At 40.8% G+C, this 19,117-nt stretch overlaps 1 protein-coding gene across 1 annotated transcript; it reads right to left on the bottom strand.

Annotated features, from left to right (window-relative positions):
- Positions 1–322: 322 nt before the first annotated feature.
- On the bottom strand, positions 323–18,857 carry cfap73 (cilia and flagella associated protein 73). The gene is made up of 9 exons (XM_074638097.1): positions 18,822–18,857; positions 13,461–13,539; positions 7,177–7,328; positions 6,916–7,048; positions 4,805–4,897; positions 4,485–4,676; positions 2,556–2,777; positions 2,289–2,447; positions 323–555 (listed from the first exon to the last, which is right to left on the bottom strand). The coding sequence occupies exons 2-9, from the start codon at positions 13,464–13,466 to the stop codon at positions 415–417; spliced, it is 1,098 nt and encodes a 365-aa protein (XP_074494198.1). The 5' UTR covers positions 13,467–13,539; positions 18,822–18,857; the 3' UTR covers positions 323–414.
- Positions 18,858–19,117: the final 260 nt, after the last annotated feature.

A 19,117-nucleotide genomic window follows, 5' to 3' on the forward strand; every position in this document is an offset into this window, starting at 1 on the left:
TACAACAGGATTCACAGGGTGCACCAGTTGCTGTTCATTTTAATGGCCACAGGGTGGCAGTACAGGACCTTATGTTCTGAATGATTGCTTGTCTAGACTCTACATTACATTTCATTCATTTTTAATGCAGACAGGAGCGACTGGGGATTGAACCACCAACAGTATAACTTATCGGATATTGATACTAGATACACAGAATTTATCAAGTTAAAACAAGTCAACCTCAAATATATAGTTACCACTATCAGAACATTTCAGAACTTATTATCAAGCCATGTTAATAACCATGAGCAGCTAAATGAATAAAAGTTGTTGATTGCACTCAGTGTCTTAAGTTTATTGAAGTTAATTGTCTTCAAGTTCACAGTTCATTTAACTCACAGAGTTTTACATTAGAACAGCCGATAAACAAGCTCAGCTGGTACACTCTTTTTTACAGTGAGTTGCGATGCGCTTTTTGGACTTTATCTTGTCTTTTTTCTGTCCATCGTGTCTCTGTGAGGGATTTTGATGTTGTTTCACTATGTCCTTATGGTCCTGGATGAACATCTTGACCTAAGAAGGAGACAGTAAGAAAAAGAAGTCTCACTCTTCAAGGCACAGAAATCAAGTGTCTGTTTTATGCAGATGACCTGGTCATACTGTCTCCTAGAAGGTCTTAACTGAACCTTCTCCATCAGTACCGTCAGACAAGGACCTTGACAGTTAACATGAAGAAAACCAAAATTATCACCTTCCCAAATAGATCAAGGTTACAGAGAAATAACCCAACATTTAAAATAAGCAGGACCCAAATAAAACAAACAAATACCTAAGAGTACAAATTAGTTCCACAGGAAACTTCTGCTATGCTGTGAAGGAACTCAAAGAGAAGGCAGAGAGAAAGGGCTTTCTACGCCATCAAGCAGTCAGTTAAAATACAAATTCCAATAAGAACATGGCTCAAAATATTTAAATCATTTACAGAATCGATTGCCTTGTATGGCAGTGAGGTATGGGGCCCCTTACTATTAAATTATTGGGAAAAATGGGACAAAAATCCAGTTGAAACCCTGCATGCAGAGTTCTGCAAAAGTATTCTCCGGGTGTAACTCTGCATGCAGGGGTGAATTAGGCCAATATCCTTTACTTCTAAGTATTCAAAAAAGATCTATCAAATGCTGGAGCCATATTAAAAAGAGCAACCCTGCCTGTTACCATTATAAAGGCCTTGTCTGCCAAGAGTTGAACATACAAAGGAGTCCCCTCAGCCAACTGGTCCTGAGGTTGGCTGACCTTTCACCCTCTGACATCACAACCCCCAGCCAGCCTCAGAGCAGTTACACTATTACTCAGAAGATGAGACCAAACCACATTATAACTAAAGAAAAAGAAATATATATAACTTACTACACAAAGTAGAAACATATTTGGCACTAAACAGACAGTATACTGTGGCAGACAACCTAACCACAGCAACTGATAAGAAGCTGACAAAGACATGGACACTGTACAGTTGGAGTGACCATAGTCTGGTAATAGAGAGGGACCTGGCTGCCCCGAAGTCCGAATCTGACAGAAAGGGAGGCTATGTCCGTAATCGCATACCATCGTTCAACATACTTTTGTGTGAATAAACAGTAGTATGTTTCTTTTCGGACGCACTGAGCAGTAATTCACGTCATCACTTCCTGAGAGCATCCTTGCTGGTTGGAGACGTGTAACCATGGCAGCCCATGACAACCTCATGTGACCAAACAATGGTTTGAGAGAATCAAATTCTGAATTAAAATATATATATATATATATATTACACCTAGCAAAGTGAAATCTTATACTTACACTTAAATTGAAGCGTTATTGATGTTACATATCTGTCCATCAACGTCTGTTATGAACATTGTCATCACAACCGCATTGTATTGTGGGATATTTTTGCCGCCGTAGTGTCCTGCGTTTGCATACTGCAATATTTGACTGGAAATAGTTACAATTCGCGTCTCACATACTGTTTTAGCATACTAAATAGCATGTTAGTATGCTATTTCGGACGCAACCTAAGTAATTACCCCTCATTCTGGGGAGAAAGAAAGAAAGTGCAGTGTTGCTGCTAAATATGTCACTTCCTGCAAAACAAAAGAAACCAGTAGGATTTATTGTACCATTTTCTGATTAACACCACTCCTTTACTTATATTAACCTGTATATATAGATTTCATTATCTATTTTATTCTATTATATAATATTGTCATTCACTATAGTTTTTCTTGTTCTGTTTTATTTTGTTTTTGCTCCGTCAGGGTACATACCTTGTCCAGCTGTTTCTCCGTGTCATTCATATCCACATCTTCCTCTCCTTCTACCATGTCCTCTGTATTTTCATAGAGGTTGAGCGTCACCATCTTAATTTGTCCCAGTAGGAGTGTTTTCTTTGCTGCTGTTTCCTGAATGTGGCTCCACTTCCTTTCCTGTGTGAAGACAGGGACAACTGACTTTCACACAGAAGATGGTAAACATTTGATTTGGTGTTAGCTCTGATGCCGGACTTTGACCTGGACCGGACTTATGTCTAGTACCCATTTTAGAGCTTCAGAGCGCGTCTTCTCTATCTTGGTCTGGAGGTGGGACAGCTGGTTGTTGTTGTGCAGCTGCAGGACGTGATGCTGCTCCTCCAGTGTCAGCAGGGCTTTTTTCTCCTGGTCGACCTGCTCTCGCGCCTCATTCACCCTCTGATAGAGATGGTCTCGAAAGTGGAGAAGACTTTCTAAACGAACCGTGAGCGCCTGCACATCATCATACTGTAACACACACACATTAAAGGTGTAGCTCCAAAATCCAATTTCATTAAATAACACATTAACCTGTAGGGAGAAAGAGCCAGAGGCATTATTTCATACAGCAATGCCATATATTTAATGAGTGTGTATGGCTACTGTTTAGGCTATCATCAAGAGACAAGATGAGTCAAGATTTAGGGAGGCTTACCACCACGACTAAACAATTTCCAGGGTTTAAAAATTAACTTTTCAGTTACAAAATACTTGCTTTATGCGGAAGAAATGCTGTAAAGAAACCTGTTGGGCATTTTATGCTTTTAGAGCACCAAAGAGATGAGTTATCTGTAATAGTTTGGGAGCTATGAGAGATAGGTGGTCCCATGCGTTTCAAAAAGGCTTTCAACTGACAGCGGTTTAGTACAGAGATTCTCAAACTGTGGTACACACCACTGGTGGTACGCAAGCTCCGGTCTGGAGGTATGCAAGAGCCTTGCTAAAAAACCTAACAACTGCACTCTTTAACTTAAAGGGACTATTTGTAACTTTCAGAAATGCTTGTTAACAGGGACACCTGTGGCCGTGAAGCCAACGAAAGTCAGCGTCGGGTTCGTGCTTGCTCGCTCTAAATAGACATGAACGAGCATCGCTCAAAACAGTGAGGCGACACACGTCAGCTAAAACCACAATATCACTATATATTTCAGCTGCTTGGCAGTAATGTTAGCTGACCAGACGAAGGTCTCTCCATGAATCAATGCTGGCTTTTCCTGCTCAGCCTCCGGTGTCTCCCTCTCCGGAGTGAGACACCGGAGGCTGAGCAGGAAAAGCGGGTTGGTGCCGGGACTGAGCAGCAAGAGAAACGTTACCAAATCCGACCGGGTGCCGATGATAACGTTACTCTCTGCGGAGCCCCGTCACTTCACAAGACACAGGAAACCTCTGTTGGTCTGGAGGAGCTGCAGCATTTATTTCTGCACAAACGTCCACTGTACATTTACTGGATTCTCAGAGCTAAACTAACTCTTCTGCAGTGTGGAGTGAGCGCGCATTCACGTCTAGAGGTGGAGCAAGCAGAGCGAGAACGCGCCCTCACTCCACACTGCAGTGTGAGTGAAGGCAGGCGGAGGAGGAGAGGCTCCGGCCACACGGGAGTGCGCATATGCGAGCGCGCATGTGTCCTGACCCGGTACATTTATACGCTTAAAAAGTTACAAACAGTCCCTTTAAGTCTTTAACTTAAAACCAAAAAAAAATTATATAATTCAATTATATTACAGATAAGTTATTTATTACATATACAAATTATTATGATGTAAAAATGAGTTGTTTATTGTTTAAATATTTTAGAAATAACATTTGGTTGTGTCTGACAAAGCATGAACTAGTAAGGTTAGCTAAATGCAGTCGGATTAGGACGCCTCAGTCGTTGATTAAAGCAGAATGAGTGGAAATTTGAAATGGCTGCAAGACAGTCGAGAGGCAAACGACAACGCTGGGCCTGACAGTTCAGGCTAGCTACATCAATCTGGGATTTACCGTCACAGGGCCAGAGGAACAGAAAAGGCTGTACAGTATATAGGCGTGGTGGCTCTTTCATGGTTACATTGTTGGTATCTGCAGTGGGACGTGCTACTTGGGAAATTTGGTTTGGTACATAGATAGCCTATTCCTGTACTATAAAAACATTTAGATTTAGTTTCTCTGTCATGTAAAAAATCCTTGCAGTACCTTAGTCATCTTGACCACCCGCACCATGAAGACCCAATACAAAGAGTGTTTCTGAATCTGATGCTGTAGCTCCTGTTTCCTATCCATCAGTTCGCCATGCTCCACCATTAACCTCTCTAGCTCTAACTCCTGTTGAAGCTTCTCTTTCCTCTTCCTCTCTGCTTTGTCAGAAGCTTTACCAGCATCTTCTTCCTGCAGGGAGGGAGATAGAGGAATTTAATTTGGCTGTTGCTGTCCAGTTCCAGCCATGAAATTGAAATCCAACTACGTTACGTACAGTCTAATACAGGAGTCATGTGTGAAATGGTCCTCTACTGTACCTTGAAAAACAGATCGAAGCTTAAGTGTAACATCTTCGCTTTCACAACCTCCTTGTGCAACTCATCCGAGCGCTGTTGCAATCTCACGAACATCTACATAGAAACACACACAGCAGACAAAAAATACTTGAGAATATTTATGATGCTTGGTCAGTCAGTTAAAGTTACCTCTCGCAATGTAGCGTTCTGTCTTAAAGCTGGGTTTGCTCTGGCCAGTGGGCGGTGCTTGGTTTTGGCTCAACTGTTCTCAACATGGTGGCCGGCTCTCAAACTTTCTCATGTTACAGCTAAATAGTACACTAAAATATGTTTCTGAAAACATTTGAGGCGAGAAATAGGCATTACAGTAACAGAATCTTGATTCATATTTGATCAGCTTGACCGTTTGATTGGAGTTCGCGAGCAGTGATTGACGGCTACCCAGACAGCTCGGCTCTTGTTTTCCTTAAGGCAAATGCCATTAGGAGCACAGGAGGAACCACAGGAACATTATTTTTTATTGATTATTTTTTATATATTTGCTCAAAGTTACCGACTGCAGCTTTAATGCTCACTGATTGAGACAGAATGCTACATCGCAAGAAGTAACGTTAATGCTTGGTAACTGCTAGACGTTAACCCTTGTCCCTCACTATGGACATTTTTGGCTTATAAATTTTTCCATCATTTTGGCTGTGTTACTGCTTATGGTATAAATTTTGGCAAGGGAGTGAGGTTTTTTTTTCCGAATTTTGAAAACTCAACCTCAGCTCCTATAATAAGTCTACAATAAACTGTGTAGCCAAGATACGGACACTCAGACCTTAAGGACAAAAATGTCCCCATTTAAACCACACTTTTTAATCCCTCGGCCATTACGCCGATTTCACATCAGAACATCGGCGAAGTGCCGATTTCTTCCCGCTTGAAACACACTATTACGCCTCCACGCCACAGAAAAATGTAATCATTGTGGCGAGCCGCACTTCCCTGCTGCCTGGTGTGAATTTTACTGCATAAAATCATGCATTATATTATATCAGGATTTCTATCTAGAGCCCTGGCTTCAAAATGATAGTTTCTGCTATTTTCCCGGTTTCCACTAGGGGCAATGCTGCTGTATTGTGTGTTGGATGCAATGATGCAATGCATCAAAATCAATTTTGTTTGCTTATTATTGACAAATCCAAGACTGTGAAAAAAAACTAGCACGTAGTATACAGAAAACAATTCCATTTTTGTGTTTTTTTTTCATAACAGTGCCACAACAGTGACATTATGTAAACAAGCTGGCATTTAAAGGGACTGTTTGTAACTTCTTACACGTATAAATCAATCTGGGTCGGTTTCCCATGCGCGATCGCGTGTGGCTACGCTGTTCAGACTCCGACTCCAACACAAACTACACGGAAGCACCAAAACCGCAAAGTTATATCTAGTGAAGCCCGTCTTGCAAAACAGTGTTGGCCACGGTCGCAGGACGCGGGGGAGACCGTAGCTTTGGTCTCCAGGGCCGCAGTCTCCGCTGTACTCTGCTCCGCCGCCTGCCTTCCTGCCTTCACTCAGCTCGCTCCACCTCACATGCATGTGCGCACACTACACACTGCAGAAGAGTTAGTTTAGCTCTGAGAATATCTAGTGAATGTACAGTGGACGTTTGTGCAGAAATAACTGCTGCAGCTCCTCCAGACCAACAGAGGTTTTCCGTGTCTTGTGAAGTGACGGAGCTCCGCAACGAGAAACGTTATCGGGTGCCAGTGTCTCCCTCCGACTGCGGTCGGGAGGCTGAAGCAGGAAAAGCCAACAATACGATCAGCAGTGATTCATGGAGAGACCTTCGTCTGGTCAGCTAACATCACTGCCAAGCAGGTGAAATATAGTGATATTGTGGTTTTAGCTGACGTATGTCGCCTCACTGTGTTGAGCGATGCTCGTTCAGGTATATTTAGAGCGAGCAAGCGCGACTTTCGTTGACTTAACGGCCACAGGTGTCGCTGTTAACAAGCATTTCTGATTCTTACAAACAGTCCCTTTAAAGTGAGGCACAATAGGCGACTAACATCACGTCACCATAATATCGCGAGAAATACCCCTAACTAGACGTTACATCAGTTAGTTATAATATCGTTTACCTGACAGAGCTCCTTGTTCTTTATCTCAAGCACTCCCTCCTCCTGGCGTTTCGTCTGTAGATCAAAGAGGGCATCGCTGCAGTCACGTAACGGGGGTCCTCCTGCCATCACGCCACCCAGAGCCTCGGGCAACCTGCAACACACACACGCACGCACACACACAGACACACGCGCACACACACACACAGAGCAGTGTGTTATTAACATTGAGCGCTCAGATTGATTGTGGCTGAGCTTCACACGCTCCACATATAAACTCACTGTGAAACCAGCTCCTCACGGACGAGCCTGCAGTTCACCACTCTGTGTTGTCTCTGGAGATATTCAGACTGATATATCGAGATATCTTCAACTTCGTCTTCCTCCTCTGGTCTCCTTGGTTTACACAGTAGTAGAGTTCCTCCTCCCCGTTTCTATGGTAACACAAATCGGGAACTTTTAAACGGCACAATCCGGCAAAAATAGTTTTTCAAAACAAGAGCTTTTATTTTCATCATCTATAAATCAAACTTTATTAGAACTGAAAAGAAAATTAATTATGAATTAATCAACGACTAGAAATTCAAATGTAAATAAAAAAAACAGCCCCACCAATTTTTAATCTTTATTTTCATTTAGGCTGACAAATCACAGTTTAAACATATTCAATCTAACCACTGTTTAAACTACAGAGGGCTCAAAGGAAATCAGATAACACAAAATATTGTTGTTCCGTAATGATCTACAGTCACATACGCTTTTCTGGACTGGAAAACAAATTCAAAATCAAAGGATATTTAGGGGAAAATGGTTACAACAGTATTTCCCCTGCAAGGCAACACTGTGGGGACATCCACTAAATGGAAGTTTGAATCGTTTAATTATTATTCTTTTGGGGCCTAAACTCTTTGAAATGTAAATAATATGTTTGGTGTAAAATAGCCATCATGGAAGGAAAGAAGAGAAATATCAATATAACAGATGATTCCAAACTTTTGAACAGTAGATTAAAAAACAACTGACAATGTGTGGACAGCATGAACCACAGTGATGTGACCCTTGAAACATGAGTTTCAGACATTTGATTGACAGGTGCTACCACAGGGAGATGTGTGATTTTTTCACTTTAAGCTCAAAAATCACACTTAAATATCACACCTTTCCACTGCTGGCACTTTGAATGATGCTGAGCAGTTCATGCAAGCACGTGGTTGCACACCATGCTCATCACCGTACACGAGACTGACAGACATGAGACACATGATGACACTTTGCTGTAAACATGTCAGAAACAAGATCAGTTGTGTGAAGTTGTTAAGGCTACTCCGGATCAAAAGATGTAGGGCTAATTTATGTGAGGATTTATTGGAGTCTGACAAGCAACTGGAAATGTGGGGGGAGGGGAGACGGCCATGAACAAATATCCATAGACTTAATGGAACCAGAGACGTTGCACAACATGGTATCTTCATAAACCACTACTAGACCCTGGCCTAAAGTTTCCATACCAAATATGTCTGGCAGATATCTTGAGAAATTAGTATAAAATGATGCAAAAGCCATCTAAAATATTTACATTCAGAGTCTTGGATTGGAGTATTTCACTCGGAGTAAACATCATGTAGCTTCAATAAAGAGCTGGAATAAGCTGATACAAAATACAGTATATATAATAAACAGCTTTGGAATAAGATGATTTTAACAACCTTAAAGCTACTTGAGAGGAAATAAAATCAAGAAATTGAATGTTAAAGGGTTTTAAGTGCTATGTCCTTCTTTGTCAGAGGCTTTAAAATTGAACGGCAGACAGCAAAATGTGTTTCCTTGCAACACTTCAATATAAACTTTGCGTGTTTATCTGTTACATTGTGACAGAAATCCCACCTTGGGGCCACAGTCTTTGACTCATTAAAAATGCATTCAAGTATAAATGAATATACAGTATGAACTGGTTGGTCTATAAAAATCCCTAAAGACACAGTTATTGAGAACTGATCTCGAGACATGAGGTTCAAAGTTCATACCTGACATTGGAAACAGAAGTTCAATGATCACGATCGAAAGCTGGTGGGCTCTTTTGCCTACAGTGGGCTATGAATATTCATCACCAAATGATGAATATTACCAGGAAATTCATGGCTTAGTGCAGCGATTCTCAACCACTGGGCCGGGGTCGTGTCTAGAAGACAACCCATGAGTTGGGAAACTCGTGAGATAGTTAAGGTTAGGCATTGATCTTGAATGGTTAAGGTTAGATATTGATCTTGAATGGTTAAGGTTAGATATTGATCTTGAATGGTTAAGGTTAGGCATCGATCTTGAATGGTTAAGGTTAGATATTGATCTTGAATGGTTAAGGTTAGGCATTGACCTTGAATAATTAAGGTTAGGCATTGATCTTGAATGGTTAAGGTTAGATATGGATCTTGAATGGTTATGGTTAGATATGGATCTTGAATGGTTAATGTTAGGCATTGATCTTGAATGGTTAAGGTTAGATATTGATCTTGAATGGTTAAGGTTAGATATTGATCTTGAATGGTTAAGGTTAGATATTGATCTTGAATGGTTAAGGTTAGGCATTGATCTTGAATGGTTAAGGTTAGATATTGATCTTGAATAATTAAGGTTAGGCATTGATCTTGAATGGTTAAGGTTAGATATGGATCTTGAATGGTTATGGTTAGATATGGATCTTGAATGGTTAAGGTTAGATATTGATCTTGAATGGTAGTCGGGCAGTGAGTATTGTGAGAGTTTTTGCAAGAATGCCAATCACGACACATCGTGTTTTGCCACAGTTAGCTAGCTAATGTTCCCTCAGCTGCAGTGACAGAAAAAGGATCTGTTTTTGAAACACAAGAGTGATGTGAGAGACAACCCTGCACAAGTAAAAGCTCCAAAGCATGTGGTGATGAAATATGACCCTGAATGCATTAAATTCTGATTCATAATGGCAGGCACTGATGGGTAAGCAGTAGATTTACATTTATTTTGGTCATTACAGCAAACAGTTGCACAAAGTAGAGTTTATTTTACTCCTTTTTTTGTCATTTATTTGAGAAGGTGGTCCTCGGAAATGTATTAACAAAGTGGGCCTTCAGTTACAAAAGGTTGAGGACCCCTGGCTTAGTGCATGCCTATAATCTCTTCAACTTGTTATCACCTTTACAGTAAGTAGGAGCCATATCGGATTGAGTTCATGGTAATCTGACATTACATGTTCGTACTGGGAGCACAGCGCCACGTGGTGACAGAGGAAGGTGGCATTAGCACGCCTAATGGAAATGCTGTGTGCTGTTATTTTTGCATAATAATTGCTAGGTGTGGCGAAGACGGCGATGCTGACAGTAAAAGCAGCAGAACCAGAAAAATGCATCTGATGTAAAGGTGTGTCACGCATACACACACACACACACACATACACACACACAATGAGCAGAGGCATGACTGAAAGGCAGTGAAGAGGAAAAACAATAACACCGAGAGCTGCAGGCAGAGATGCCGTTGTATCTATTTTTGATGAATGGATGGCTTGCTGCACACGCACACGCACATGCACATGCACACACATACACACACAGTACACAGTGCTTTATTAATACTAATGGAATGATGCTATTATAATAAAAGCATGTTGTGTGAGGTGATGGGCACAGCGTGAGGATGAGGAGATGGAGACGTAACACCCGTGTAAACACCAGCAGGCCTTTTAACAGCTGAGGAGGACGAGGAGACGAAGATGAATGGGTCAGAATCTATAATGGCAAGCGTGAAGCCCATCAGGAAAATAAAGAACAGGTAGCACTGCTCGTTTTAATAAACCCTAATGTTTCCCATTTTCCCTTAAATGTCCTCTTAAGTTGCACAGTTGCACAAAAGCTAAATTACTAAAGTGACACATTCAATCCAAATATCAAATCCACTATTATTTTGAATCAATGTGCCATAAAATAAAATGGAAAATAATAGTCTCTCTGCTTTATACATATTTTTCTGTGCTTGAGTGTTCATATTTGAGATATTTGGGGACCTTGGGTAACATCTAAATAAAAGTTTTGTTGGTTTAAACTGCTTCTCTGTTAATCAGGTCCTCTCTTTTTTTAACCTTTATTTATTCAGGGGAGATTCACTGAGAGCAATGCTCTGTTTTTCAGGAATGCCCTGATCACACAGTTACACATTCACTCCTGAAAGCAGCCCAGTACAACCACAGTCTGATCTGCTGAGCAGCTCCACTGGAGCGATTGGGGTTAAGGGCCTTGCTCAAGGGCACCTCAGTGGTGGTAATGAGGGAGGGGCAAGCACTCCTTTTTCACTTTGCCCACCCAGATTTATCCTGCCGGTCCAGGGGATTAAACCGGCGATCTTCCAGTCACAAGCACGCTTCTCTAACCTTTAGGCCACCACTGCCCCTTGTTCCCCCATACTTGCACATCTGAATCTTTGTCACATGTGAATCAATGTGCAATTCCTCTTTTGTTTTCTGTTGAAACACATGATATACATAACATTTTGTAGGGGTGTAACGATACATCGAGCTGGATCGATGTATATCAATTCAACAATCCAATATCATCGATGCAAAGTGAAAATATTGATACATATCGTCATCTTTCATCTTCATGACCGAAAGAGCTAGATTGCGGGTACAAGCGTCCGAAATGGGTTTCCTCAGGAGGGTGGCTGGCGTCGCCCTTAGAGATAGGGCGAGAAGCTCAGTCATCCGTGAGGGACTCGGAGTAGAGCCGCTACTCCTTTGCGTTGAAAGGAGCCAGCTGAGGTGGTTCGGGCATCTAGTGAGGATGCCCCCCCCCCCCTTGGGCGCCTCCCTAGGGAGGTGTTCCAGGCACGACCAGCTAAGAGGAGGCCAGGATGAAGACACAGGACTAGGTGGAGAGATTATATCTCCACACTGGCCTGCGAACGCCTCGGGATCCCCAAGTCAGAGCTGGTTAATGTGGCCCAGGAAAGGGAAGTTTAGGGTCCCCTGCTGGAGCTGTTGACCCCGCGACCCAAACCCGAATAAGCAGTTGAAGATGAGTGAGAGTGATCCTCATTTTTAAGATAAGCCTTTATTTTGAAATTCCCACTTTATATTTCTTACTTTTATTAACAAGAATAGATTGTTTTTCATTTAAATATCTAGAAAAGCTCAGTAGTAAAATTGTCAAATCCTATTTTAGTTGCTTTTTATGAGTTGATATAAATGTAATTGATTTTGTTTAATGGGTGTATGATATTGTCTCATATTGATCACAGACCCCTGAATTGAATCTAATGGAAATTGTATCGTGGCAGACTTTGTGATATCAGCAAATATTATATTGTTGTCCAAATAATCGATATAATATTGTATTGTGATTTAGACCCCTAACATTTTGTAACACACACACATCTAGGTTGTATGCGTCTTTGTTCTTGATGCTATGGAAAGAGGTGAGGGAGGTGACTTGTTTTTATCATTTGCCAGGGCTTCATGTTTGTGCTGTTGACACCAGGTTATGTATATTAGAATAGATACTGGATATGAGTCATAAATACTATATGTATGAAACTGATGTGTTGATTAAGTCCTGGGATCTTCTGAGGCTGTGGTAAAGTATCCTGCAATGTGTCTCTTTGTGAACAGATGTGATGTTCTGGTGTTTATTTCACTGGACAGGTTTCCTCACCATTTACCCCATTACTCACTGCTTATTCATATGTTGACTGTTTTTTTAAACTCAGTTATCAGTTACCCTATGATGCTTTGAAAACTCACATAACTCTTTCTGGTTTTTTGTTGTTGTTGTTGTTGTTGTGTTCAAGTTGTTTTGCTTGTTTCCGTTCATACCTACTCCCTGCATCATATTCTGCTCAACTGTTCTCCTGTGGCTCTGAATTGTATTTCTTCTTCTGCACCTTAGTGCAGCTTAGAGTGTTTTATGATATGATTTCTATGATTTTTTTTTTTTTTATTGCTTGTAAAAATGGTACAGGAGATGAAGTTTTAATCTGCTCTTGCTCTCATTGTCAAGCCTCCGCATTCTTAAAATGCAAAAATAAAAAAGCATGATCGAATATTAAAACCTCTAACCTAGTAAAAGCCTTGACTTTCACTGTAGCTTAAACACACACACACACACACACACACACACAAATACACTCACACACTTGAGTGGACAGGTAACAAACATTTAGACATGCATAATTAAAGGTCAACAGTGTGCTGCAAACAGATATTGAGAGGAAGTCTGTGTTTATGCTAATGCCTTGTCAGACAGAGAGGCCAGCGACTCTCTGACACCATCTATTAATAATGAGACAAGGTCGCACAAATGCACCGAGAACGAACCAAACAATGCTGCTGCTACTGCTGCTGCTGCTGCTGCCAAACAAAGGCACCTGACAGCCAGCTGAGTGAGTGCTTTGAAATCGGGCGGCGTGAACATGCAGTGTTTGGAGGGAGTGGGTGGTGTGAATGGATTTGTTTGTTTATTGATGTTTGTGTTTAGTGTTTGTCTCACAGCAGTGGTCTTGTCTGGCCTGTTTGCAAACAAGCTTGTACACAAGTGTTGACAAACCTGCATGAGAGCACGGGCAACCGAACTGCAGGGAGAGAAGGAGGCCTGCTAGGGGATGCTGCTGAGGCACAGGGGAACTCTACAAAAAGGCAAATGGAAACATAGCATTTATAATTTCTGAATATAACATTGTGTGATAAATATATTTTACAGATTTAAAAACTATTCTTCCTTAATAATTTTAGCTGGAACATCTGTTAATCTAATCAAATAAGACAGTGAAGCTGGGGTCAGGACTGCTTGAGGGATCCCAAGAACATTTTACCAGGTCAGGGCTCGACAATAAGTATTACCCACTTGTCCCGGGGCAAGTAAAATGCCAATTCGGGCAAGTAAATCTAGCAACTCGTAAAAATGGAAGTAGCTAAGGAGTGAGTCATCTCGCTTCCTTCTCATCTCTGTTGAGAGTTGCACATGTGCTGTTCTGATCGGTCACTCGTGAGAAAAAAGGTGGCAGGTAAAGACAAAGTTTATGAGCTAAAGCGCAAGCGAGCATTTCAATTATCCTGAAAACAGGAGTTTAGTTGGGTGTGGGCGAAACTCCAGATTAATTTACTTGAATAAAGATTACATGTGACAATTTTGGTCTTAGTTGTTATTTGTTAACCGGTAATAAATAAAACTATTTGTATAGGAGCAAGTCAAAATTGACTTCAGGCAAGTAGATTTCTGACATTGAACCCTGCAGATTCATCTGATGCACAAAATGATGTTGATTCTTTCTGATTCTATCACATTTTTTCTGTGTTCACCTCTTCAAGCCACTAAACATCTTTCAAATGAAATAATCCAAGAAAGGAAATCACATGAAGGACCATAGCTACAATTAAGGACATGCGGTCATGGCCTCAGCTTTTAGACACACTAGGAGAGTGGCTCTAGGGACGACGATGTCCGTCTGTTGGTCGGTTCACCACTTTGGTCCAGACAAACTTTCGGCACCCTACACATGTCCCCCTCAGTGATCTCCTGACTTCTCATCTACTAGTGTGACAGTCAGTCTCTGACTGTGGACTTGTGGTGGATGTGTCCTCTTCTGTCTATGGTGCTGGAAGGATGTTAATGGCAACACAGGACTTGCTCTTACTCTGTGTTTACTCTGCAGTTGGTATAAAAATCAACAGCACACAGTCGTTATCGACAGTGTGTTATGAAACTGCAACCATTCAGATCTCCAACTCACAAAAGACTAAAATACGTTTTCACATTACAATACTATTGTAAACTTTTTCTATACATTCTAGTATAAACCAAACACATGATCATATATATATATATATATATATATATATTATTTATGTTAACAACTGGTAAATAAAAATGGCCTGTTGCTGACTTGACCTGTTTATTTAATGTCCTCCAGTGGTCACAGGTAGGAACTGCATCATAGAATTTGTCAAGCTAGCGCCATTGCAGACTTTATTTAGTAGTATTTGATAGGAATAATACAGTTGTCAATATGGATTATATTCTTTAGAGGTATCAATATTCATATGTTCATGATAGTATGACAGGATGACCTGTGTATTTAAAATCACGAGTATTCACTGCCCTCTAGTGGTCACTGAGAAGAACTGCAATATTAAATTCATCATGTTAGCATCAATGCAGCAATGTTAATATACTACTACTGGGAAATGTAAACTTTCTTAACACATTACATGATGTAGGGCTTTATATTGTTTCATAACAAAGGATACGTTAGAAAGATACAGATACAGATACAGAGAGCTTTATTTATCCCCGAAGGGCAATTCAGTTTCTGCAGTCCACCGAAACATATACACGCATTCATACTGCACAATCATCATTGACAGAGGGAACACAGTAGGTGGCATATGGGTAGGTGCAGAACAATAAAAGTACAAGATTAAAAATTAAAAATCTTCACAATAAAAACAATGAATACAAGAATAAAAACGAGACGAGATAAAAGAATAACGGAATAAATAAATAATTAGAATAGAATAAAGTGCCAAGAGTATTTGCACATTGCAAATTGTATTCCAAGAATGTACCTAATGCAAACACAGACAACCGTTATGTGGTTAGTGCAAAATAATTGTACATTCAAAGTAAATAAAACATTTTTTGTTGTCGTTCATTCATGATAGTTACTCTGCGTTCAGCAGTGTAATGGCAGAAGGAATGAATGACTTGGAGTAGCGGTTTGTCTTTCTGTGAGGCGGCAGATAGCGCCGTCCTGAAGGCAGTAGTGTGAACTCACTAGACAGGATTTGGTTGTGATTAATAATGTTTTTGGCCTTCTGGAGGACACGTTTCTCCCAGAGAGAGTTTAAGTTGCTCTGCTGGGCTCCGATGATTTTAAATACATATACTGTTATGATATAAATGTCTTATTGATACCTCTACAGAATATAATTAGTATTGATAACTGTATTATTCCCATTAAAGTTTGCAATGGCGCTAGTTTGACAAATTCTATGATGCAGTTACTGCCTTTGACCACTGGAGGGAATTTAAACTCCTGAACTGGATTTAGTGCAAGGTAAAACATTATACCAGTAGCTTACACCCTAGCATTGTTATTAACATTATGTCAGCATGCTGATGTTGCATGCATTTTCGGCTAAAAGAAACACAATTGCAACACCAAGCAACTGAATGAGCACACAGCAGACAGCTAGTAGTGCGATTTTGCTACTGCATGCTACCAAACAAACCATCTGTCATTATGAAGGTTGAGACTCAACAGATGTCAAGTCTTATAAGACCAAAACTCACTAAACCAGCACCCGAATAAGAAAAAAAAAAACTTTATACAGCCATAAATGATGTCCTATCTTTGCTGGTTTGTGATCAACACTGCTAATGCCTGCTCCAATGCATGGGAAACATACACTGCTGTAGCAAGTGTCTGTCTGCCCTTTGGTTTTTAGAGCTTTTTCCACTATGGGAGCAATGAGAGTGAACCACAACAGTCAAGTTAGGGGTCACACAGGACAGGTATATATAATTATATAATTTCCTATTTTAAATAATGTACTGTTTAATCCAGAGCCTAGATATTACTGTTTCCTCTCTCCGGGTTCTCCTTGTGCTTCTCATCATACCTACTTTTCTTTGAATACTGTATAACCACCTTCCTGTCCTCTCCTCTTCCCACTACTTTTGCCACCTTTCTTTCAGTTTATGCTTAATTGTAGTCTTCATTTCCAACTTACTCTTACTAAAGGGTACTGTGATGCCAATCGGATTTGTTTTTGTGGCTTCCTTTGCACACTTGTTAGCTAATTAATTTCCTTTAAATCCTATAAGTGCCAGTATCCATACAAATGTTATATTTAATCCCATCATTCAGGTAAACAATAAGCTGAAAAACTCACTTTAAAAATAACTTGTGATAATTCTCTTTTTGGTACATTGTTATACAAATATTGATTATAGCTGCTTTAGGCCCATTAAAGCAAAATAAATAAATAAAAAAAGATTCAGTGTTTCCCAACCAGAACGAGACAAGATTTTTTCTGAATTTTAAAATTCTAAATATTTATTAAAAAAAATAAAATAAAAAAAGAGGCTTTCTTTGAGAAAGTCATTCAGAATATTTGAGAGGGGGGTTGGTGGGGGTGCATTGCGAGAACTTGGGCTCATGCATTGAGTATTTTTTTTTTTAAATCCTGGCTACGGTCCCGGGGCACATGCACAATAATGACCTGACATTGTTCCTTAATTCAAAACCGGGAGACAGTGAGGGGCCACGGCCGGGCTGTACAGTGAGCAAACAAAAAGAGCGGCAAAGTGAAGTCCTTCTGGTAGTGATATCATTATGTGTGTCTTGTCTGGACAAGGGGGCCGGAGGGAGGTCAGGGGGTGTGGGCTTAATACTGAGTAGGTTAGTGTGTATACGTCTGTCTGTCTTGCTGGTTGTGTGTCTTTGTCTCAAACCGAGTGTTTTTGTGTATCTATATTTGTGTGTGTGGAGGATTAGCGTGCCTCTCCAGTCCTCTGGCTGTAATCAGACGGGACATTGGCTCCATGACGTCCCACAACCCCCACCACCACCCACTGCGGGAGCGCCTCTATCCCTTTCACCCTGTCATGTGTGTTTGGCTGCCGGTCTTGGGACCTTGGCGGTATGCTAGGAGTTAAAACAATTATTCTTGCTCACATCACAGTGTCCTTTTTAAAAACGTTGCTTCCACTGGGGAGAGTGACAGGAAAATCAGGGAGGCAAAGATCTTTGTTTGGACCCGAACCTGGGACGTAACGGCCACATGGCATAGACAACAAGATATCTGATTATTCATGATGTTTCATTTCTTTCAGGGGTCTGATCTGGTGTAAAAGTGAGAGGGGAGGATCAGGGTGATGGTTCGAGGACGACCAGATAAACAACCATCACTGATCAGGTTAGTCTGAGCCCTCTGACCCTGGACTGGCCTGTCTGCTGTTAGTTTGACCTTTAACCTCTCCCTTTGTCTTTCAGACGTAACATGCAGGACAAACCCAAGCACACACCCCCCACCCCTCAGACGCACACTCCTACTTGGCCTCTTATCCTTGACAGCCCTTATGCTCATATTAAGATCTACTTCAGTGATTTCAGGGCTGTTTCAGCAATAAACTCTCATTTAGGGGGAAATTAGCTCTGAGTCTCAGTCTTGTTTCCATACTGTGCTTAACAGCATTAGAGTGTTCTTGTGGCTTTTAAATAACAACAAGGATGGATAGTATCATTCAAATGAACCTCCGCCATCCTACTTTGTTGCACCCGATGTAATGGACAAACATTCATTGTTTTACATTATTGTAAACTGCCATTGTGCTGTCCTCTTAGTGCCATACAGCGCTTACTGGTTCTAATTACAGTTACTTATGGCTTAGTATATTAACATATGCTGAGAAAAATTGGTTTGATGGATCCATCAACTCATTTTACAACTTTCAAATCCCACTCTAAAAACACCTGAACAAGCTTTGGTGAGATAATTTCTCAGGTTTCTGGAAAACCATTGAGAAAAGAAAAAAATAATACAGTTTCAATATTTACTGAATTTTTACTTACAAACGGTTCAAACATGAAAATTGCCAAGATTCAAGCTTTCCCTATTTTCTGTGGCATTCCAGTGTAGCGGCTGTTTAAAGGCAGGGTGGACGATCTTGAGAAACTAGCAAGAGGACACTCGATTTTTAAAAATGATCCAGCCGAAAAACTGAGCTCAGTTTTGCCAACTCTTTTCCAATGAAAGTAGCTAGCAGCACAAAAGTCCCTAAATCGAGAGAAAAACTTGCCAAGTTGGCAACACTGGCAGTTGCTTCAGGTCTTCCTCCAATGTCACTCCCCCAAAAATGTCATTATGAATGTAAACAATGAACATGGCTATTGTTAGTACTCACAGCTGTCAAGCTAACAGCTTGTGGAAGACTCCGGTGATGCGCAACGAGTGCCGAGTGCACGCATGTGGCAGGCCGAATGAAATGATTGGATTATTACAGTCCTGCAACAGATACCAGATTTTTTTTTTTTTGTTTGAGCATTTGATTTATTGAATGCTTTCGGGATGTATGTGAATTTCAACTAATACGACAAAAATGTTTTTAAAATCGTTACCAACCCTGCCTTTAACTAGTGCCATGCTACTAGTCAGGAGGGACTGAGCTGTCGTCCTTCACTGCCATAGAGACGAACCGTA

This window comes from Sebastes fasciatus, chromosome 6, assembly GCF_043250625.1.
Source record: "Sebastes fasciatus isolate fSebFas1 chromosome 6, fSebFas1.pri, whole genome shotgun sequence".
NCBI classification, from domain to species: domain Eukaryota; kingdom Metazoa; phylum Chordata; class Actinopteri; order Perciformes; family Sebastidae; genus Sebastes; species Sebastes fasciatus.